The following is a 24,028-nucleotide window of genomic DNA, read 5'->3' as shown; positions in this document are numbered from 1 at the left end:
AGAGGCATTTCGATGTTTCGAGAAAGTCCGAGTACATTTGATGTTGCCGATGTGCAAAGGGATTGGAGAGTTCCACACCAATGGGGGCGACAGCAAAGAACCAACGTGAGGATGTAACAGTATAGTGTAGTTCTAGATTTGAAGCTTTCGTGACTGCAAGGATTCATATTCTTAGGTTTTTTTCGGTAAAGTCACGTAGGTAAAAAATTAAAATTAATAAAAGTAAAATAAAATAAAAATCACGACGTTTCGGAGGCAACACAAGCTTCCGTCTTCAGGTGGAACCGTCACAGCCACGATAGCTTTTTATTAATATGGTAAGGTGAGGCTTAAGACTAAGAATAGACTTAAGCCTCACCTTACCATATTAATAAAAAGTGTGCCGTACTTGGCCCTTCCCCTCTTCAACCATTATATAAACGGAGTGGTAGCTCTTGTAATCTCTCATTTACTTGATACAGCTGTCGTGGCTGTGACGGTTCCACCTGAAGACGGAAGCTTGTGTTGCCTCCGAAACGTCGTGATTTTTATTTTATTTTACTTTTATTAATTTTCATTTTTTACCTACGTGACTTTACGGAAAAAACCTAAGAATATAGTATAGTGTAGTGTATTGTGTAGTCTATAGTAGTGTACTGTGCAATATAGTGTAGTGTATAGTATATAGTAGTGTAGTTTGTAGTTGTGTAGTGTTATAGTGTGTATAGTGTAGTGTATAGTGTAGTGTATAATCGTGTAGTGTATAGTCGTTTAGTGTATAGTGGTGTAGCGTTTAGTGTAGTGTATAGTAGTGTATAGTCGTGTAGTGTATTGTCGTGTAGTGTATAGTGTAGTGTATAGTGTAGTGTATAGTAGTGTAATGTATAGTCGTGTAGTGTATAGTCGTGTAGTGTATAATGTAGTGTATAATCGTGTAGTGTATAGTCGTGTAGTGTATACCGACGCGAGGCTGTAACAATTCGTGCGAGCCAGAGCACCAGCGCTGCAAGACGCTCAGAGAGATTTTCATTTCCATGATCACGAGTGGGGCTTATTGATGCATATGTTCAGAAGTCGACTGATTGGGGGTGTGGAGGGGGGAGTGTATAGACAATCAAAAGTGGTCCAAACACGGAACCCTGAGGGATCCCGCACGAGTGATTTCTAATGGTGGATGTGGATTCACCTCCTTTTAACAGGAGGTCCTCCCGGCCGAATGGGATGAGGTCCATTTTAGGACTAATCCTCCGATTCCAAAGTCAGACTCAAAGAGACTGGTTGCGCTGTAGGTGAACCACAGCAGCAAGAGCTGGTGAAATGTCCAGACCCAGTGAGAGCCGTGATTGAACCGGAGTCGACGATTGGAAGATGGTCGTCGAAGGCTCTGGCAATTGCAGTCTCCGTGGAGAAAGTATCACGCTAGGCAGATGGATAGGGGCAAAGGTTCAGTGAAGAGGCAAATGTTAGTCTGAAAGTTGTGCGAGGGCAAGACGCCCAAGGAGTTTAGAAACGGCGGAGAGGTTAGTTTAACACGTAGGAATGAAAAGGACGGACTTGTCCACAAATCTGGCTTTCGCCTGATGAAGCTGGTTGTAATTACTGGCAAAACGTTGTACTCTGATTGTAAATGTTGTGGCTTGGCTCGCCAACACACCGGTTTGCTGTTCTAGTATAGTACACTATACGCTAGTGCTGTACAAGTATACTACACTATACACTACACTATACAATACGTTGTACACTAGTGCTTTATTAGTATACTACACCATACACTACACACTAGTGCTGTACTAGTACACTACACTATACTATACACTAGTGCTGTACTAGTATACGACACTATACACTACACTATACACGACACTACACACTAGTGCTGTACTAGTATACTGCACTATTCACTACACTACACACTAGTGCTGTACTAGTATACGACACTATACACTACACTACACACTAGTGCTGTACTAGTGACGAATTGGCACGTTCTGTTTACGTGACGACCCTTACTAGTTGGCGGTGGCGGGTTTTAACAACACATTTATATATTTACACGATCTAACCCAAAAAAAAAAAACTCTATTACGGTGGAGAGGTTAGTCATCGGCCGGTAGCCGTCAGGGTTGCCAGTATCTAATCGGGTGGTGAAACTTGTCTTATTCTAAAAGATGAAAATTAAGCGTTTGCGATGGAGCGCAGTCGCAATAAGGAGTTCGGTGGGAAAAAAATGTGTTTAAAGAAGGCCCCAAGAAGGATGTTAAGAGGAGACGCGGCTTCATGTAAACTTGATTGAATTAAAGCAAGAACGTCTTTCCGTGATACAGGGGTAGAATTTAGATAAGAAATTATGGGGGGGGGGGGGGGTGAAGCGTGAGGAATAAGAGCTGGGAAACCGAGGGAATTTAAGAGTGGGAATTGAAAGAAGCAGTGATGGAGCTTGTAACGAGTGCCAGTTTGTTAGTAAAAAATGTATTGCCGTCATCACGAACGCTTGTGTTGCGATCGAAACGTCGTGATATTTGTACTCACTTTATTTGATTATTATATTGTTATTTTTTCAATCTACGTGACTTTACCGAAAGAACCATGGGATATGAATTCCTTCAGTCACGGAAGCTTTAAGTTAGAATCTATCGCCGTGACTTTACCGAAAGAATCATAGAATGTGAATTCCTTCAGTCACGGAAGCTTTCAGTCAAAATCTATCGCCGTGACTTTACCGAAAGAATCATAGGATGTGAATTCTTGCAGTCACGGAAGCTTTCAGTCAAAATCTATCGCCGTGACTTTACCGAAAGAATCATAGAATGTGAATTCTTGCAGTCACGGAAGCTTTCAGTCAAAATCTATCGCCGTGACTTTACCGAAAGAATCATAGAATGTGAATTCCTTCAGTCACGGAAGCTTTCAGTCAAAATCTATCGCCGTGACTTTACCGAAAGAATCATAGAATGTGAATTCTTGCAGTCACGGAAGCTTTCAGTCAAAATCTATCGCCGTGACTTTACCGAAAGAATCATAGAATGTGAATTCTTGCAGTCACGGAAGCTTTCAGTCAAAATCTATCGCCGTGACTTTACCGAAAGAATCATAGAATGTGAATTCCTTCAGTCACGGAAGCTTTCAGTCAAAATCTATCGCCGTGACTTTACCGAAAGAATCATAGAATGTGAATTCTTGCAGTCACGGAAGCTTTCAGTCAAAATCTATCGCCGTGACTTTACCGAAAGAATCATAGAATATGAATTCTTGTAGTCACGGAAGCTTTCAGTCAAAAGCTATCGCCGTGACTTTACCGAAAGAATCATAGAATGTGAATTATTGCAGTCACGGAAGCTTTCAGTCAAAATCCAATCGACGAGACTTCACCGAAAAGACCCAAAGAATACGAAGTGAAACTCGTTCAGGCGACCTCTGCCGGAGCAACCTCGACGGGCCGAACGACGCCGAGCATCCGCTTCATCTGCCCAAGGATCTCCTTGTCGCGAAGGCCGTACACGACAGGCGCCACGAGTCTGGAGAGAACGAAGAGCGCCACGTACGTCGCGGAACGCGCCACGCTGGAGGCGCGCGGGTCTCCGATCGCCGCGCCCACCACCGCCAGCACGGCCGAGTTCGCCAGCGAGCAGATGTAGAGGACGAGCTGCAGCGAGTGGAGCGCCACGGTGTTGCGCGCCTTCGACGCTCCGCCGGAACCCGTGGCGGTGGCGGTGGCGGTGGCGGTAGCGGCGGCGACGCGCCTCGCCGCACCGAACACCTTCACGTAGCTGAACGCGACGGCGACGCTGCTGGCCACGAACGCCGCCGCGTTCGTCGCCTCGCGCAGGACCAAGAGCGCGGTCGCGTTGGGCATGAGCCCCTCGATCCGTTCGACGGCGCACACGGCCTCGTTGGCGGGCAGCGGCACGCCATCCGAGACGAGCAGGAGGACGCGCGCGAGGGGCGACCACGCGCAACCGCTCCAAACGGCGGCGAGCGACGCGACGAGGGCGACGGGGCGGTCGAACCAGGCGTGGTAGCGCAGCGGGTGGCAAACGGCGGCGTATCGCTCGAGGGACATGAGGGTGACGCAGAGGAGGCCCGCGTACTTGAGTGCGCTCGCGACGAGCGCGAACGCGTAGCAGGGCACGGCGGGGATGGGCACCCGTTGCCACACGAGGATGGCGACGGTGTCGGAGGAGATGAGGAAGAGGCTGTCGCAGAGCAGCAGGTTGGCGAAGAGGACGTGGCGGTAGTTGTGGCGGAGGCGCGTGCCCAGAATCGCGGCGAGGATCCAGGCGAGGAAGCAGAGGGACGGCAGCATGGTGAAGGCGTTGATGCCGTTGATGAGGTCGATGATCAGGCCGTAGGGTAAGTAAGTGGCGACCGTGGCGTTGGCATGCGGAGGAGGCGGTGGTGGTGACGCCAGCGCGCTTGCGTTGAGACCAGAGGCGTTCATGTCTCTTTCGCACCTCCCATGCGCAACGGGCTACAAGAATTGACCTTCCGAAGATACTCTATTCCGTTCTCGCGCGACGGTTACGACGGTGGTGGTGATGGTGGTGGTGCCAACAGCGACGTTATTGTTGTTCTTCAGAAGCTCGATGCCAATGTCCTGCTGCTGCTGCTGCTACTGCCACAACGAGAGGACTTCAGCAGAGAGAGAGAGAGAGTTCGCGTGATGCTGCTGTTCGATGGGTCTCTATGTGTCTCTATGGGTTTGTGTCTCTACGCATCTGTATGAGTCTATGGCTTTACTATAGAGTCTCTATGGCTCTCTATGTTACTACGGGGTTCTATGCATCTCTATGAGTCTATGGGTTTACTATACAGTCCACAGTTTGGATAGCATAGCCATGGACAATTACTGTACTTATCTTGAACTTCTTTCGCACCCTACATAGCCCACCGTGCTAATCGGAGGTGCGGTGGAAGTGACAGGTAACAAAAAATTATAAAGAAACGAATTTTCAATTTAGTGTAGTGTATCGTAGTGTATCATGTTTTAGTGTATAGCATAGTGTATAGTGTAGTATGTAGTGTAGTGTGTATTGTAGTGTATAGTGCAGTGTATAGTGTAGTGTGTATTGTAGTGTATAGTGTAGTGTATAGTGTGTATTGTAGTGTATAGTGTAGTATGTCGTGTAGTGTGTATTGTAGTGTATAGTATAGTGTAGTGTGTATTATAGTGTAGTGTGTATTGTAGTGTATAGTATAGTGTATAGTGTAGTGTGTATTATAGTGTAGTGTGTATTGTAGTGTATAGTGTAGTGTGTAGTATAGTATGTTGAATTTCTTTCGCAGCGCACGTAGCCACCTTTGCTAATCGGAGGTGCGGGGGGAAGCACAACAAACTAAACACAGCAACAAATCTAGACGATGATTTTAAAGTGCAGCACAGCGCCAGTGGCTTACCCTAACAAATACATCGTCTTTTGTATTTCGCGTTCACTCCAGAGCCTAACGGAGCAAATAAACCCCCTCCAAACAAATACAATCGACCGTTAAACCGACTCACGGGAGGTCCGAGGAAAAAAAATGTCGAATTAAATAAAGTGTTGGAAACGCACAACGTTGTTTGTGTAAAATAATTTTTTAAAAAGTCAAATTTGTTCATCAGCCCATGACGACGAAGACGACCATGATGGCCGGCGTGATTTTGTCCGATTGAACCTAACCCACGACGCCTTGATTTTTGCAACCGGCACCACGAATGCTCTTAAATATTAGAACGGTGGGTGGGGGGAGGGGGTGGAGAGGTGGGGGGAGGAGGGGCCACGGGAATGGTCGTCATTGATGACCTCGATAACGTCACTCGTCATCGCTTGGAGTCACGCCTCAAGCCCCTTTACGGACCCCATGCGCTTAAAGCTTCAACGATGCCATGGGCAGTGTTAGTCTATGGGCAATGTTAGTCTATGGGCAATGTAAGTATATGGGCAGTGTGAGTCTATGGGCAATGTTAGTCTGTGGGCAATGTTAGTCTATGGGCAGTGTAAGTCTATGGGCAATGTTAGTCTATGGGCAGTGTTAGTCTATGGGCAGTGTTAGTCTATGGGCAGTGTTAGTCTATGAGCAGTGTTAGTCTATGGGCAGTGTTAGTCTATGGGCAATGTAAGTCTATGGGCAGTGTAAGTCTATGGGCAGTGTGAGTCTATGGGCAATGTTAGACTATGGGCAATGTTAGACTATGGGCAATGTTAGTCTATGAGCAGTGTTAGTCTATGGGCAATGTTAGTCTATGGGCAGTGTTAGTCTATGGGCAATGTAAGTCTATGGGCAGTGTTAGTCTATAAGCAATGTTAGTTTATGGGCAATGCAAGTCACTCTTATAACTCAACTACCATGGTTACTGGTTCCGTGAATTGGATGGACACTCGGTGTCCAACAACCACTACACTGCAGACAACAACAACTCACCCACTTCCTCACCCACCTCCTTACACACCACACTGCAGGTCACAATAACTCACCCACTCTCACCCATCCACCATACTGCAGGTTGTATCAACACCAACTCAAACTACTACACTGCAAGTCCAAAATACGTATCTTTCTGCTTCTTCTCTCGACACGGCTCCACTTTTTATTTCACTCTTCCCATCACCCGTCTCGTGATCCAAGCCCCTTTTAGTGAATAACCCCCGGCTCAAATTCAACACACGGGTTATCTTCTTGGTTCTTTCGGTAAAGTCATCACGTAGAATGGAAATAATAAAATAATAAAATAAAACGTAATAAAATAATTCTCACGACGTTTCGGCCACAACGCAAGCAGCCATCCTCAGGTGAAGACCAGGTCTGTCGGGGAGACAGCGTCTGAATGAAACACCACCACGCTTGGAGAGTATATTTAAGCTGGGTTGGAAGGGGCAGAGCGCCTTGACAAAAGAATTTGCATAGCAAGAGAAATTTAGCATATTTATGGCAAATGCAGATATGTGATTAGTACTACTTGTGAAATGCGTAGGGGGTTGTCATCTACACTACACTACTGTACACAACACTTCTATACAACTGTAGTGTGCCAATTCACAGACACTAGTAGGAGGTACTCTCTATCTCTTTATTTCCGGCCTTCACAGCCTTCGGGGATAACCCCATACCGGGTGGGGACAGCCAGCATGCTGCCAGACCCACGGCTTGCAGAATGGAGAAGATCACGACGAAATCAGCCCCACCAGTTCCACTCCCCACCGCAGCAGCCCCAATTGTGAGTCGGAGCTTGCCTTATATCCTCAACAGTGTGGCCGGCTCCGCCCCCCCCCCGTACCTCTTTAGATCCCCCAGATTGATCCGTGCCTTGCCCACAGGTGCAACTGGTAGAACGGGCTGTTACCCATAATTCTATTGTTCACAGAACTATTCCTGCAATTGGCGTGCAGTGATGATCATGTCCATTGTGATTCTAGATTTGAAGCTTTCGTGACTGCAAGGATTCATATTCTTGGGTTTTTTCGGTAAAGTCACGTAGGTAAAAAATTAAAATTTATTATTTTACTTTTATTAATTAAATTTTCTTACATACGTGACTTTACCGAAATAACCCAAGAATATGTCCATTGTGCTTCTAGTCTTTCTGAAGCCGCACTGGGACTCCTCTGGTAGCAAGTCTTCAGTGATGGTGTCAATGAGTATGCGGAGCATGACCTTGGCCAGGACTTTGCCAGAAACTGCAAGGATGGATATGCCCCTGCTGTTGCCGCAGATGGATTTGTCCTCCTTGTTTTTGTATCCCTCCATTGATGGGGGATGATGCTCTCTTGCCTACATATCTCAGAGATGAACAGGTGAACTGCTCTGGTGCAGAGATAGTCCCCCTGTTTCAGGATCTCAGCAGGGAATGTAATCAGGTCCAGGAGTCGTGTTGTTCATCAGCGACCTGATGGCGGTGGAAACCTCAGAAAAACGTCGGTGGGAGATCAAGGCTCTGGATGGTGGGCAGTGTTGGGCGCTCCTCCAGGACTGAGTGATCAAGTGGGTTCGGCTGGTTTAAGAGAACTCCAAAGTGTTTACCCCACCTCTGGGCTATCTTAGTTTGGTCCTGCACTTCCGAGGGGACGTGCTTTGGAGATCCACCACTCATTTTGCAGGTGTCGTAGAGCACGCTGTGCTTACACCTCTGCTCCTGCCATTGACTTTTGAGCGCCTCAGAAATGGGGTTGTTGAGTGTGGCTTTAAGCACTATGTGCACGCTGTCAAGTAGGGTGGAGATGTATGTGGAGTTTTCGTCGAACCAGACCTGGTGTTTCTTGCTGCCTTCGCTGACGGAGTGGGCTGCTGACGCATAGAGCAATGAACTTGGGGAGGACCATTTATCGTCAAACGAACCCTCCGCACTCAGGAGAGTCTCAATGTTCTCGAGTTTTTAAATCCTTTATATTAAGTTCGCTTGCTTGCTTAGGACCGTGCAAATCTTTCGGTCGTTTTTTAACCCACTTCCCGTGATCCAATCGAGCTGACATTTTGCACACAGACTCGTTGTGCGTGACAATGCATTTTCGTGAAAAAATATTTTCCAAAATTTTACACTGTTTAGGGAATTTTTTTAAAATATTTAATTACCAATTGTTTAATGCTGCCAGACAATCATCTGACCCATAGGTGGCAGCCATCTCAAGCCAGAGGACGAGAGGACTCTAGCCGCCCCGATGCCACGCATATAAAGGATTTATAGTGAAAAACTTTGTTTTTACGGGTTTACTTGTTTTTCTGCTAGAGGGCGGCATAGGTTGTTGCCTGCCTCTGGTTCTTGATGTCGAGCACAGTGCAGCCCTTTTATTGGTGGACTTCTTGAGGCGGACGGCTGGGCGAACCTTCATTCTGAGCTCGACTAAGATCATCCGATGATCCGTCCAGCACTCCACTCCTATCACGGCTCGTGTAATGAGAACGTCCCTACCATCAGAGCGCCTGACAATCATATAATCTATGAGGTGCCAGAAGGTTTTGTAACTGTTTTTCATTCGGAACATGGTTTTGGTGATGGTGAGTTCATGTTCAGCACAAAGGCTTAGCAGTCTCAATCCATTCGTATTAGCATGACCAACAATCTGATGTTCTATCACTCCACTCCATATCTCACAATCTCTCCCCACTCTTGCGTTGAAGTCACCGAATAACAGGATAACAGGATTTTGTCATTTTTGGGGACTCTATGGAGGGCCTCGTTCAGCATCTCGTAAACAGTGGTGTTTAGCTTCATCTTATGATGGTACAGTTGGGGTATAAGCACCGATGAGTGTGGCATGCTGCTTTTCAACGAGTGAAATGCGGAGTGACATAAGCCTTTCACTTACACCAGTTGGTGTTTCTGTGAGATTTGGAAGGAGGCCAGTTCTTCACGGCAATGCCCACACCATGCGGATGTTGCACTTCTGGACGGGTATCTCTTGCAGAAGAAGGTGTAGTCCCTCTTCTTCTTCCCTGAGTGACCGGTGGGGTACTCTGAACTATATACTACACTACTATACACAAAACTACTATGCACTAGTACACTATACATTAAATTATACACTACACTATACACTACTCTACACTACATTATACACTAAACAATATACTGCACTGTTATCCACTACACTAAGCTATACACTACACTAAACACTAGTATACACTACACTATACACGATACTATACACGACACTGCTATGCACTATATTATACACGCGACTAGTAAACACTACACTATACACTACACTATACATTCATCTTCACTACACTATACACTACACTAGATACTGCACTACTATATTTACTACTGTATACACTGCACTACTATAAACTCATCTTCACTACACTACACTAGACACTACACTACTATATTTGCTACTCTATACACTACACTACTATACACTACTATACACTACACTAGACACTACACTACTATACACTAAACTATATAGGACACTACTATCCTCCGAGTACAAGTGGGTTCTCAACCTTGTGCTGGCTACTTACCCCCCTATGTTGAATTTTGTCTCAACCGATTTAGACCCCCTTGGCCTAAAGCCACCCAAAATGTTTCTGAGAAATCGATGTCAAAGGAATTAGCCAACATTAATATTCTCGTCAATTGTCCATTTCGTGAGTTGTATCCATAACTTGGCCGCTAAGGCTCAAGTCAAAATTCGTTCGGATTTTCCGATTTGCTCTCGTAAACCCAAATCGTTCACGATCGGTGAGTTTTTTTTTTAAAGACCTTTCGGTACATCGTGCTATTGGTAAACCATACGGATTAACATTTTTTTAAATCTAATGTTACTTGATATTGGCAGATTCGTACGGCCCTGATCGTTCGCCAACTAATCTTTCAGCGCACGATAGTTAATGTCACACGTACACACACGTTTATAAATCTACCCCCCTGGGAGATTGCCACGTGGTGGGAGTTTGGGGGAGGGGGGTCCGCGTACCCACAACCCCCTAGGTTGAGCACCTAGTGATATCCGACACCGCCAGTGAGCCCACCGATACAACTCGAACTTACGGAGCAATTACCTCGTATTTACAAAATAACGCCGAAATGGTATTGTGCCCACCCCCCTTCCACCTCCCCCGTGTCGATTCTTTCAATACGTGGGGTAGGGTTGCGGTGCGGTGGGACAATTGTTCACGCTCCGCACAACAACAAAAAAGTGAGAACAATTTATCTAGCCACGGTCCGATTTCTCGCCAAAACAAAAAAAACCCGCGTGGAAATTCACCTGTGAGGTCTTAGAGGGGGTGTTTTTTTTAAATCCTTTATATTAAGTTCGCTTGCTTGCTTGCGTGCTTGCTTGCTTGCTTAGGACAGTGCAAATCTTTCGGTCGTGTTTTAACCCACTTCCCGTGATCCAATCGAGCTGACATTTTCCACACAGACTCGTTGTGCCAGACAATTATTGTTCGTGAAAAAAAATTCCCAAAATTTTACACTTTTTAGGCAAAAAAAAAATATTTTACATATATTCAAATAGAACTCATTCATCGCTTTGGCTGAACGTCACAGTGTAAGAGCCCAGAGCGTAACCCCTCCACAGGCCGTGGCGGAGTAGCGCAGTTGGTAGCGCCCTCGCTTCCCATGCCAAAGGTCGCGGGATCGATCCCCGTGTCCTCCACAGGCGAATATATTTTTAAATCCTTTATATTAAGTTCGCTGCCACGCATATAAAGGATTTAGAGTGAAAAACTTTGTTTTTACGGGTTATACTTATTTAAAATCCTTTATATTAAGTTCGCTTGCTTGCGTGCTTGCTTGCTTGCTTAGGACAGTGCAAATACTTTCGGTCGTGTTTTAACCGACTTCCCGTGATCTAATCGAGCTGACATTTTGCACACAGACTCGTTGTGCGAGACAATGTTCGTAAAAAAAATTTCCAAAATGTTACACTGCTTAGGGAAAACAAATTAAATATTTAATTACCAATTGCATAATAGTGGCAGACAATCATCTGACCCATAGGTGGCAGCCATCTCAAGCCAGAGGACGAGAGGACTCTAGCCGCCACGCATATAAAGGATTTATAGTGAAAAACTTTGTTTTTACGGGTTATACTTATTGCATCTTTGGTCGGTCGGAGAGTCGAGGGAGTTTGCGCTTGCCTTGCCTTGCCCCCCCCTTTCCGAGTAGCCTAAACTTTAATTTGCCGGTGCGAGACAGACAGACTTTTTTGACTTTTGAAACAACTTTTATTGCCGCCAGCAGCAACAGCACTGGAGGCGATTCCGATATGAAATACACAGTCACCAGCAAACAAACGAAAGCTATATATCCACGCGCTGTGGCGCTAAATGCACCGCGCACAACACGAAAGAAAAACCACGTGGTGGTGGTGGTGGTGGTCATCGCGCACGCCACGATGACGAGCGAGCGCTTCAGAGAGAGAGAAAAAAATATCGGATCGGTTTAATCGATTCTTTTGTTGTTTGTTGTTGTTGTTGGGTGTTGTTATTTCTCCAAGGCTGATGTTTCTCTGCGGTCGGTCGGTCAGGTTTTGGGTCGGTGGTTTGCAGGAGGTCGTGGGTTTGATCCCGACCCTGACGATGCCTGCTGCTGTATATTTGGAGTCTGTGTCTCTCTCTCATCAATCATCATCACGGTGGCTATGAGATGTTGACTACCTCGCCTGGTGTGCAGGAGGTCGTGGGTTCGATCCCGACCCTGACGATGCCTGCTGCTGTATATTTGGAGTTTGCGTATCTCTCTCTCATCATCATCACGGTGGCTATGAGATGTTAGCTACCTAGCCTGGTTTACAGGAGGTCGTGGGTTCGATCCCGACCTTGACGATGCCTGCTGCTGTATATTTGGAGTTTGCGTGTCTCTCTCCCTCTATTTACCCGTCGCGTGGATTTTTCTCCGGGTCCTCCGGTTTTGCTTTGATACTGGCAAAAAAGGTATCCCATGATATTGCTGCTCACCCCAAGCTATAAATATTCTGATCGTGCATGGTCTTTGTATAATTCGCCTTTTGGCGTTGTTCTCTGGTCTAACACTGATCGTGAGACACTGGTAGTGAGACTAGGCCATGAAGAAGGCTGCTGTCTCTGGTGTAGGCCAATCAGTTTCAAAGACAATGCCATGTGACATTATAGTTACATTATTATTCAAGACAATGCATATGTAAGTACTAATATAGTATTATTACACTGGTCTACTGACACTGCTGGTGAGACTAGGCCATAAAGAAGGTTGCTGTGTCTGGTGTAGGCCAATCGGTTTCAAAGTAAATGCAACGTGACATTATAGTTACATTATTATTAAAAACAATGCATATGTATCTTCTTGGTTCTTTCGGTAAAGTCACGTAGAAGGGAAGCAATAAAATAATAAAAATAAAACATAATAAAATAAAATAATTCTCACGACGTTTCGGCTACAACGCAAGCAGCCGTCTTCAGGTGAAGAATTAGACACTACCAAGCTAGGAGCTTATATATAAGCTGGGTTGGAGGTGGAAGAGCGCCTTTCTTTTTGTTAAGGCGCTCTTCCACCTCCAACCCAGCTTATATATAAGCTCCTAGCTTGGTAGTGTCTCATTCTTCACCTGAAGACGGCTGCTTGCGTTGTAGCCGAAACGTCGTGAGAATTATTTTATTTTATTATGTTTTATTTTTATTATTTTATTGCTTCCCTTCTACGTGACTTTACCGAAAGAACCAAGAAGATGGATCCCTGCAGTCACGAAAGCTTTAAATCGAAATTTAATGCATATGTAAGTACTAATATAGTATTATTACACTGGTCTACTGACACTGCTGGTGAGACTAGGCCATAAAGAAGGCTGCTGTGTCTGGTGTAGGCCAATCAGTTTCAAAGACAATGTCACGTGACATAGTTACATGATTATTAAAGACGGTGCACACATTATTATTATCAGAGCCATGTTTGTTTGCATGTTCACAAGTACCGTGTGTGGATAATGCAGTACTTGATTGCTTGAAAAAGGTTTCTATTTGGTGTTTGAACATCTTAACACAACTCCTGTTGTATTCATAGAAAGGGTAAAAACCTGTTCTTATTTTCCATATTATTATTGCTTATTGTGCTTAAACGTCACCTTGTTATCAATGGCTATAATAATATTACCGTTTGGGGAAAACGCCGCGACGATTGATTCGTTTTGTGTGGCATTGCATGGACGGCCGTGTGCAGCATTTTTATCGCGCAGAAACCTCGGCGAATCTCTGAACAGTGTTTGAACCTTTTTCGATTTAAAGCTTTTGTGACTGCAGGGATTCATATTCTTGGTTCTTTCGGTAAAGTCACGTAGAAGGGAAGTAATAAAGTAAATAAAATAAAGCAATACAATTCTCACGACGTTTCGATTGCAACACAAGCAATCATCATCGCTGTCCGTGGTGCTAGCGTAAAAAAAACGCCACTTTTTTTTTAAAGCTATTGCTGTGGGTTTCACACCTAATGATGATTGCTTGTGTTGCAATCGAAACGTCGTGATAATTTTATTGTTTTATTTTTATTATTTTTTAATTTTCCTTCTACCTGACTTTACCGAAAGAGACAAGAAATCGTTTGAACATCTGAACACAACTCCTGTTTTATTGCCGTAAAGCAGGGGTCGGGAACCTTTTTGACTGGGAGAGCCATAAAAGCCAAATATTTCTAAATATATTGCATTGAGAGCCATATAGTATTTTTAACGTATAATAAATTAAATATGTCTTACTTTTAATGCGACTTCTGGTGCCGCGTGGTTTTGCTGATGGCCTTGTAGTCTGGTTCATACGTGGTGAGGTTGAGCTTCATGCAGGCGTTGAGGCCCCGTGACCCGTGAAATTTATCTTCAAAACTAATTTCTGTTTACTTTAAAATGACACAGTATTATTAAGCAATATCACAAGTATTTTGAAATCAGTTCCAAACTGATTTTTATTTTATTTTTTTCAACTCAAAATTGTCTGGGAGCCATATGCCGTCACCGAAAGAGCCATATATGGCTCGCGAGCCATAGGTTCCCGACCGCTGCCGTAAAGGGTTTAAAGATATCCTTGTTTTTCATTATTGCCTTTTCTTTTCGTTGACCATCGCACACCGGGGGAGTCGGTAACCTGCGGATCAGGTGCTGCCTGCTGACTCTTTGGCTGCCCCCTCGTGACTCTTTGGCTGCCCCCTTGCGATCTTAATGTGGCAGGGGTTGGGAGGAGGTCACTGTGGAATGGTCTTCGTTACTACAACCAAATGTGTACAACAGTCAACGAATTGGATTGTTAAAGAAAAACCAAACCGAAATAGACACATGTTTCATTCCGTCACCTATTTGTTGTTTATTTAAGTCAGGATGTGTCGTTTGTTATTGTTGTCGTCTGCTGTGTTCGTGTGCGTGTGTGGGGAGCGGTAGTGTAGCGGTTAGCGCGCTGCGCTATGAACCTGGCGACCCGGGTTCGATTCCCGCTCACGGCAAACACCAGTGACGATTATCTGAACCGGTTCTGGGCCTCCCCTAGGTCGACTCAGGCTCAAATGAGTACCTGGTGCGGTGTGTAAACATCGCCGCTAGGGAGACAAAGGCGGTCGGGCGTGGTGCTGGCCACCCACCCCCTCGTGTACCGTTCCGGCCTTCATAGGTGCTCGCTAACAGCACTTGCCCCTACAGTCTGTTAAGGCTATACGGGGGAGCTTTATATACAAAGTAGTTCTGCAACGCGTGTGTGATGCCGCTCGCTCCAACTATTTTCGGTCAAAGACATGACAACATCCAACAAAAATGTCTCTTCTTCTTTGAAAGGTTGGCTGACCACTAGTCTATGGGCAGTGTTAGTCTGTGGGCAATGTTAGTCTGTGGGCAATGTTAGTCTCTGGGCAATGTTAGTCTATGGACAATGTTAGTCTATGGACAATGTTAGTCTATGGGCAATGTTAGTCTATGGTTAATGTTAGTCTATGGGAAATGTTAGTCTATGGGCAATGCTAGTAGATGGGCAATTTTAGTCTATGTGTAATAAAAGGACTCGGACACTTCCTTCTGTCTTCGTGTCTTTTATTGGGTTCTCGTCCTCACCCACACGGCACTCTGTTATAACTCTGTATTTGTAGCCCCCGGCTATTCACTGCTATTATAGCTCCTTCTTCCCTCTGAATTCTCTGCTTCATCTACTGTAACCTCCTCCCTGCAGACTCGCTGCTACCTCTATGCAGACTCCCGCTGCTACCCCTATGTGCAGACCCTCTGGCTGCTACCGTATGCAGACCCGCTGCTGACTCTGTATGCAGCCCCGCTGCTGACTGCAGCCTCCTCGCTGCTTCGGGTCGGTCACCGCTGGCCAACGGTGCCGATCCTCGCTCCTGGTGTTCGTGGCGATCTCGCCACCCTCCGCTTCGCCCTTCGTGGCCTCTCTCTGTTCCTGGTTCCCCGTCACTCCCGTCCTCTTCCGGTTCCCCTCCTTCTATAGCCTAACCCCTCACCCCCCCACGTGACCTAACTCCTCCCCTCCTGACGTCACCTCCGGAGGGCCGCTTACGCCCGCATTACATCACCCTCCCCCATAAAGAAAATCCAGCCGACCTCGGCTGAATTGCAACCTGACAAGAAATGCGGGTGTAAAGGGCCAACACGTAAAAAGACACGAAGCATGCAACAACAATATAACCAGAACACAACACAATACAATTTTAACGAAACGTGAGGGATTTCGAGCGAGTACGGGCAGCCGGGCCGTCCCGGACGGTCGGCAGACCACCCGCCGAGCGGGAACGTGGAAGGGTTTTAGGGGCGACGGGCGCAAGTTCTTCCGTCGCCATTGGAGGCCCGCCACTGTCCCGCTCGCGTCCAGAGACATCCCGTACTCGCGTCCGCGGAGGGATAGGAAGAGCTGCAGGTCCCGTGGGTTCTGCAGCTCCAGTCGACGTCCCACGAGCGGAACGTCCTCCTCCCTGCGCTGTCACGGCCGGCTTGTCTGTGAAGGGTACGACAGGCGCTCTCGCAAGGTCAGCAGACACAGGCAAGGGCGAGTCGGCAGCAACAGACCCCGGCAAGGCAACTTCGGGAGATGACGCATCCGGCCGCGGGGCAATGTATGGCTTCAACCGGGATGTATGCACGAACCAGCGCCGTGAACCAACCTGAACACGCGCCGACTGTGGGTTGGGAACCTCAATGAGGCGGACCGGACCCTGCCAAGGTCTATGTAATTTAGGAGAGGTACCTGGCCGCACCTGTGGGCAATGAAGCCAGGCCAGGTCCCCCTTTTTCCAGGGGCACTCCCCCTTTGATCGTCGGGCACACCGCTCATTCCTGGCCTGAGCCTTGGCAGTAGCCATGCGGGCACTTTCCCTCACCTCAGCGACACGCCGAACGTTGTCCTTAATATACTCAGGAAGAGGCCTAACAGGCCCCCTCGCGCCGGTTCCCAACTGTTCATTAATCGGCGGCACATTCTCACGGCCGTACATAAGGAAGAACGGCGAGTATCCAGTAGCCGCGTGCGGCGTCATGCGATACGCCGAAAGCACCCCAGGAATATGCAAATCCCAATCAGATTGATTTTCCCCGACTGTATGGCACAGCATGGCGGACAGAGTCCGATTCAACCGTTCCACCATACCATCCGTTTGCGGGTGGTAGGGGGACGTCCGTATCTTTTTAGTTCCAAGAGCCGCACACACCTCCCCCAACAATTTGGACGAAAAGTTACGTCCTTGATCCGTAAGGAGCCTCTCCGGCGCCCCTTTGTCCATTACATACCCAAATAGAAAGGCGTCAGTGATAGACGCCGCTGACTGGTCAGGCAAAGGCCAGGCCATCGGCCAGCGAGAGAGGTACTCAACCCCCACCAGTAAATACTTATTTCCCTTAGCGGATGGCGGAAAGGGTCCCAAAATATCTAACGCCACCAGCTCATTAACCCGAGATACTTTAATCGATTGTATCGGCGGAACATATGGATGTTTAGGTGGTTTACGGCGGGCGCAATCGGGACACGCGCGAACGTGACCGACGACATCCGTCGTCATGCCGTGCCAATAATAGTCTCGTTGCAGCGTCAATAGGGTTTTCTGCACCCCCAGGTGTAAAAGTGTGTCACAGTGCAAAGATCTAATCAACTCATACCGCAATGACGCAGGCACAACGAGACGCCAGTGTTCCTGTATCCCTTCCCTCCACATCAGTAACCCATCTCGGAGAGCAGTTTCCGAAATACCACCCGCACCGACTTCCTTACCCGCCTTCTCCGTTCGTTTTCGCAACGACACCAAAGATTCGTCCAACATTTGCTCCCGAATCCACACAGACCTTGGAAGACGCAAAACCCCGTCAGCCGGTCCCCCATCAACCGGTCCCGGTGTAAGCGGAGTTTCGGGAACATCCACTGCCAGCGCGACAGGCTGAGGGGGGGGCTGAGTCGGTCCACACCTATGCGTCCCCGACGCACACGCACAAGGGGATCGTTGCGGCAACCTGGACAGTGCGTCCGCGTTAGCGTGACGCACACCCTTCCGATGGTGAATTTGGAAGGAGAATTCTTGCAACGTGTCCAGCCATCTCGCCAATTGTCCGGATGGCTGGTCCATCTTAAGAGCGTACTGCAAGGCCGCATGGTCCGTGCGGACAATAAACGACCGACCGTACAGATACGGTCGAAATTGTCGGAGAAAAAACACAATAGCCAAAAGTTCCCTGCGAGTGACGCAGTAACGGGTTTCCGCGGGAGATAAAACCCGACTCCCATACGCCACCACACGCTCAACACCACCTTTTGACTGGGACAACACCGCCCCAATACCAGTGTCACTCGCATCAGTATCCAGAATGAAGGGATGTTCAAAATCCGGATAATCCAACGTCGGCGCAGTAGCCAGTAAATCGCGCAGGCTCCGAAACGCCGCCTCCTCCGGCGGTCCCCACACAAATTTATGCCCCTTCCCAGTAAGGAGATGCAAAGGCCTGGCGATAGTAGCGAAATTCGGAACAAACCTCCGATAATATGAGGCGAACCCCAAAAACCGACGCACATCACCCACCGTGGCCGGGGTTGCCCAATCCCGGACACAAGCAGTTTTCTCTGGATCCGTGGCCACCCCGTCCGCACTAACAATATGTCCCAAGTATCGAACGGAGCGTTGCAGTAAATGACATTTCTTAGGCTTGAATTTCAAATTAGCAGAACGCATTCTGGCGAATACAGCCTCCAACCGCAGTAAATGCTCATCAAATGTGCGGCTGAAGACTATAATATCATCTAAATAAATGAGACATGTCTCCCACTGCAACCCCGTCAACACCAACTCCATCAACCTCTGAAAAGTGGCAGGGGCAGCATTCAACCCCATCGGAAGACAGTTAAATTGGAATAACCCCTGCGGCGTACGGAAAGCTGTCTTTTCTCGCGAGGGCTCGTCAAGGGGGAGCTGCCAGAAGCCCGAAGAGAGATCTAGCGTTGAAAAAAACTTAGCCCCTGACAAGGCGTCGAGAGAATCGTCCATACGCGGCAGGGGATACGCATCTGCCACCGACACTTTATTCAGCTTCCGAAAATCCACACAAAATCGCAATTTACCATCCTTCTTTTTAACCAACACAACAGGCGCGCCCCATGGGCTATTAGACGGAGATATAATATCCGCTTTCAACATGTCTTCCACTGCCCCTCGAACATGCTCACGCTCAGCCGGACTCATCCGACGCGAGTTCAACCGGATAGGGGCAGCGTCCCCCGTGTCGATATGATGAGAGAGAAGCGAGGTGCGTCCCAAGTCCAAATCGTCCGAGCTAAACACATCGGAATAGCTCGATAATAACTTATGAATCGCACAACGCTGCTCGGTGGAAAGGGCCGAATTTTCCCCACATAATTCGGCGATCCAACGATCATCAACCCCTCCATCGTGTGAAACACCACCCACAAGCCCCCCGTCCGGCAGGTCACTCTGGGCCGTAAACGCCGTAGTGGCATGTGCCACAACGGTACCAGCTGGCACACACACGCTTTCAGCACTCGCATTTAACACCTGCAAAAACGGGCGCTGATCTGGACGGACAATAGTTTGCGCCCCTACCAGCGCTAAGCCGCCCGTAACCGCGGCGGACGGCGACAGCAAAATCCCAAAAGCACCCTGCCGACCCGGAACCGGCTTCCGGTATCGTAAGGGAATGAGCATCTGAGAGCCAGGTGGAATATCAACCGAAACTTCCGATAGCGCCTGCACCTGGGCGACAGGAGCCGGTCGCCCCCAGGCGGACTGTAAAAATTCCAATTTCCGGCCCCCCGGTAGTTCTATGCAATTTTCATTGATTCTAATTAGAATGGGCATCTTAGCCAAAAAATCCGTACCCAACAGGCAAGGAACCGCCAGGGACCTCGAAATCAACACAACGCCCGAGGCCGAGACACCCCCGATAGAAATGTTAGCGTCCACCTGTCCCACGATGCCCATACTACCCCCGTTCGCAGCGATGCAGGAAGCGTAAGCCGGCCTCACGGCCCCCGGTGGGATGTTCAAAAGATGGAATATCACATCCGAAATAATGGTCGCGGACGCACCGGAATCCACCAAAATACGTACGTCCACCCCTTGGATGGACCCAGGTACAGTGGACGAACCGGTAGCGGCCGCGACAACCCGCCGAGCCAGCTTACGCCACTGCGTTATCGAGCGACAAGGCTCAGATACTGGCCTCCCGTATTTTACAACATCCGCGTCGCATAACAACGGCGATGAGTGAGGTGTCAGGCCTTGCCGGGTGTCTGGTGCGCACCGACTTGCCTGTGCCGGAGGGTCTTTCTTTGGGGCGTCCGCTGTCGAGGCCTCCTGCTGGGGCGGCCCCGGAACCCGGGCCCAGCAGTCCCTGGCATAGTGGCCCCGACGGCCGCAGCGGAAGCAGTCGACGTCGGGGCGGCGCGCAGCGGGCACCCCGTCCCGACGCGGCCGCGCCGGCGGCGGAGCCCGCGGCCCTGGCCCGCTTCGAGCCGGCCACGGAGTGGAGGCGGCCGACAACTCCTTTGGGCCGGTCGCATCCGGCACGTACACGGCCTTCGTAGGGTCCCACCCTACGGCCCCCCCATCGACGACAGGACCGCCCGTCCACGCCGTCACCTGTTTCCAGCGGCGGAGATTGAACTGGGCGTCCAAACACTTGGCCGCGGTCCGGGACGTGAGTTTTTCGTGACCGCACGCCTGCATGGGAATGCCGAGATCTCGGGACAACTCCAACATCTTCCCCAAGATGAGTGGTTCCAGCAGGTCAGGCTCCGTCTCCGGGTAAGCGGCCATAGCGAGTTCCAACACGGCGCCCCTGTACGCTACAGGTGACTCCTCAGGTGCGCGTTGCCGCTGCACGAATCGGCGATGGGCGTCATCCGGTGGCTCGTACGCGTCCGCCATTTCCTCGAACACCCCTCGCAGAGTTTTCTTCTTCGCAGCTTTTATAGAGCGAAAAAAACGAACGGACTCATCATCAAGAAGAGTCGGGAGCACCTCCAGTGCCTCAGCGTCCGTCCACCTTGCCGTACGTACCGCCGCCAAAAATCTGCAGGCGAACGCACTCCAATCGCCCCCGATGGAGAACTCTTTGACGGTTGTAAGGTGACGACTGCGACTCCTTGGCTTGCTTCCGTCCGTCGCTGACTCTTCCGGCGGTAAGTTCAGCAAGGCGTCGCAACGCTGTGTCGCCAAAATGGCGGACGATCCTCGCGGCGGCCCCAAAATGGCGGCTTCCCGCCTTCCGTGGTGCGCCACGCCCAAGATGGCGTCTTCACGCCGCGTGGCCGATGGCGGCGCCATCGAAGACGACCCGGGCTCCTGCCGATCACCACCATCACCTTCCAACGCCGCCCTTGGCGTGACAAGGTCACACAACTCTGTGATGACGGTTTTTAGGGTTGCCAGTTGCTCCGCCATCCGGATCCATCTTAAATCTTCGTCCTTCAACGCAGATGGGTCGGACGAAGGGGCCACCTCCTCGACGCCCGGGCCCTCACGGATCTCTCCCTCCGCCGAAGTGAAGCCGACCTCAGGAGGAAGATCGTCGTCGTCCGAAGATGAAGCCGACGCCGGGGATGGAATATTCTTTTTCCTCAGTTGTTTCGCCATGCCGTTTCACTTCTGACTCCAGTGTAATAAAAGGACTCGGACACTTCCTTCTGTCTTCGTGTCTTTTATTGGGTTCTCGTCCTCACCCACACGGCACTCTGTTATAACTCTGTATTTGTAGCCCCCGGCTATTCACTGCTATTATAGCTCCTTCTTCCCTCTGACTCTCTGCTTCATCTACTGTAACCTCCTCCCTGCAGACTCGCTGCTACCTCTATGCAGACTCCCGCTGCTACCCCTATGTGCAGACCCTCTGGCTGCTACCGTATGCAGACCCGCTGCTGACTCTGTATGCAGCCCCGCTGCTGACTGCAGCCTCCTCGCTGCTTCGGGTCGGTCACCGCTGGCCAACGGTGCCGATCCTCGCTCCTGGTGTTCGTGGCGATCTCGCCACCCTCCGCTTCGCCCTTCGTGGCCTCTCTCTGTTCCTGGTTCCCCGTCACTCCCGTCCTCTTCCGGTTCCCCTCCTTCTATAGCCTAACCCCTCACCCCCCCACGTGACCTAACTCCTCCCCTCCTGACGTCACCTCCGGAGGGCCGCTTACGCCCGCATTACATATGGACAATGTTAGTCTATGGACAATGTTAGTCTATGGACAATGTTAGTCTATGGACAATGTTAGTCTATGGGCAATGTTAGACTATGGACAATGTTAGTCTATGGACAATGTTAGTCTATGGGCAATGTTAGTCTATGGACAATGTTAGTCTATGGACAATGTTAGTCTATGGGCAATTTTAGTCTATGGACAATGTTAGTCTATGGACAATGTTAGTCTATGGGCAATGTAAGTCTATGGACAATGTTAGTCTATGGGCAATGTAAGTCTATGGACAATGTTAGTCTATGGGCAATGTAAGTCTATGGACAATGTTAGTCTATGGGCAATGTTAGTCTATGGGTAATGTAAGTCTATGGGCAATGTAAGTCTATGGACAATGTTAGTCTGTGGGCAATGTAAGTCTATGGGCAATGTAAGTCTATGGGCAATTTTCGTCTTTGGGCAACGTGAGCACCATCAGTACTCCGCTCCGACTCCATCCACCACCTTCCCGGTGCCGCACCCGAGCATCCGTCGGAGGTGGCGACGGATCTCCTTGTCGCGCACGCCGTAGATGAACGGCGCGACGAACCTGGAGACGATGAACAGGAGCATGTAGACGCACAACCTGACGACGCTCGACACCTGCACGTCGGCTATCAACGAGCCCAACGCCAACATCAAGGCTTCGTTCGCGACCGACAGCGCGTACAACAGGTACTGGACGCCGTGGAACGCGACGGTGCTGCGCGCCTTCCTGGCGCCCGACGCGTCCCCGCACGCGCCCCGGGCCACCCGTACGATCTTCACGTAGGTGAACGCCAGCGTGAGCACGCTCGCCGTCAGGAAGACGCCGTTCACCAGCTCCCGGAGCACGACGATGAGCGGCCCAAAGTTGGGCAGCGAGCCCTCGATCTTGTCGACGGAGCACCTCGTGTAGTTGACCGCCGACGACATTTCGCCGCTACTCGCGAACACGATGGCGCACCTCGCGAGCGGGAATAGCGAGGCGGCGAACCAGATGACGCCGAGCGAGGCGACGGCGAGGCGTCGGTCGAAGCGCGCCTGGTAGCGCAGCGGGTGGCACACGGCGGCGTAGCGCTCGAGGGACATGAGGGCCAGGCCGAGGACGCCCACGTGGTTGAGGGTGGTGGCGAGCATCGCGTAGGCGTAGCAGGGCAGCGGCGGGATGGTGACACCACGCCACACTAGCAGGACGACGACGTCGGAGACGACGAGGAAGCAGGCGTCGCTTAGCAGGAGGTTGGCGAACACTACGTGACGGTAATTGTCACGCAGCGGCGTGGACAAGATGGCGGCGAGGATGCACGCGATAGAGCACAGCGACGGCAGCATGGCGGCGGCGTTGACGATGTGCAGGACGTCGCGCGCGAAGCCGTAGTTGACGGCGCTTGCGGTCGTGCCGTTGGTGAAGGCCGCCGCCGCTGCTGTTGCTGCCGTTGTTGTCGCTGCTGCGTTCGTTTCGGCCATTTTTCGGGGTATGAGTAAGGGTATAACGCTCGATAAAAATGTATCGGGGAGGGGGGGAATACTAATGTCAAATTTTGACGTATGTTTTTGGGGGTTTTCGTCTGTTAAGTTGATATTTGACAATTTCTTTGCGATGATGGATGGTAGAATTTAGTACTTCGTTTTTTGTTTTACTTTGATTGCGCGGATGATCATATATCCTGCAGGCCAAAAAAACAACTAAGATTCTGCCCCGCAAGTAAAATTATTGCCCGTATTTAATTAACACTGGCCAAATGGATACGTATGCCTCCTTGTCAGTGGATGTGCATCTTTAAAAAAAAACTGTTGGGGGAAAAAAAACGAAGGCAATGTTGAAACAAAGTGTCTAACACGTTAGTAGTAATCTTAATTTTTGGAGCTTTCGTGACTGCAGGAATTATTCTTTGTTTTTTTCGGTAAAGTCACGTATCAAGATAAAATAATAAATTAAATAATAGCATACGACGTTTCGATTGCAACACAAGCA

General features: G+C 49.3%; 2 protein-coding genes across 2 annotated transcripts; both read right to left on the bottom strand.

Annotated features, from left to right (window-relative positions):
• Window positions 1–3,382: 3,382 nt before the first annotated feature.
• LOC133360650 (odorant receptor 131-2-like) lies at window positions 3,383–4,417 on the bottom strand. The gene has a single exon (XM_061579444.1). The coding sequence runs from the start codon at window positions 4,415–4,417 to the stop codon at window positions 3,383–3,385; it is 1,035 nt and encodes a 344-aa protein (XP_061435428.1).
• An 18,089-nt stretch (window positions 4,418–22,506) lies between these two features.
• On the bottom strand, window positions 22,507–23,520 carry LOC133360649 (odorant receptor 131-2-like). Its single transcript, XM_061579443.1, has one exon. It carries the CDS (start codon window positions 23,518–23,520, stop codon window positions 22,507–22,509), a length of 1,014 nt encoding a protein of 337 aa, XP_061435427.1.
• Between the last annotated feature and the right edge of the window lie 508 nt (window positions 23,521–24,028).

Source organism: Lethenteron reissneri, chromosome 69 (assembly GCF_015708825.2).
Source record: "Lethenteron reissneri isolate LAM-NWPU_2019-01 chromosome 69, ASM1570882v1, whole genome shotgun sequence".
In the NCBI taxonomy this organism is placed as follows: domain Eukaryota; kingdom Metazoa; phylum Chordata; class Hyperoartia; order Petromyzontiformes; family Petromyzontidae; genus Lethenteron; species Lethenteron reissneri.
The sequence above is the reverse complement of the archived record's forward strand: the minus strand, read 5'-3'. Positions and strand labels throughout refer to the sequence as shown.

What these genes read in the sequence shown, in the direction of transcription:
- LOC133360649 (XM_061579443.1), bottom strand. Translation starts at nt 23,520, where the DNA reads ATGGCCGAAACGAACGCAGCAGCGACAACAACGGCAGCAACAGCAGCG.
- LOC133360650 (XM_061579444.1), bottom strand. Translation starts at nt 4,417, where the DNA reads ATGAACGCCTCTGGTCTCAACGCAAGCGCGCTGGCGTCACCACCACCG.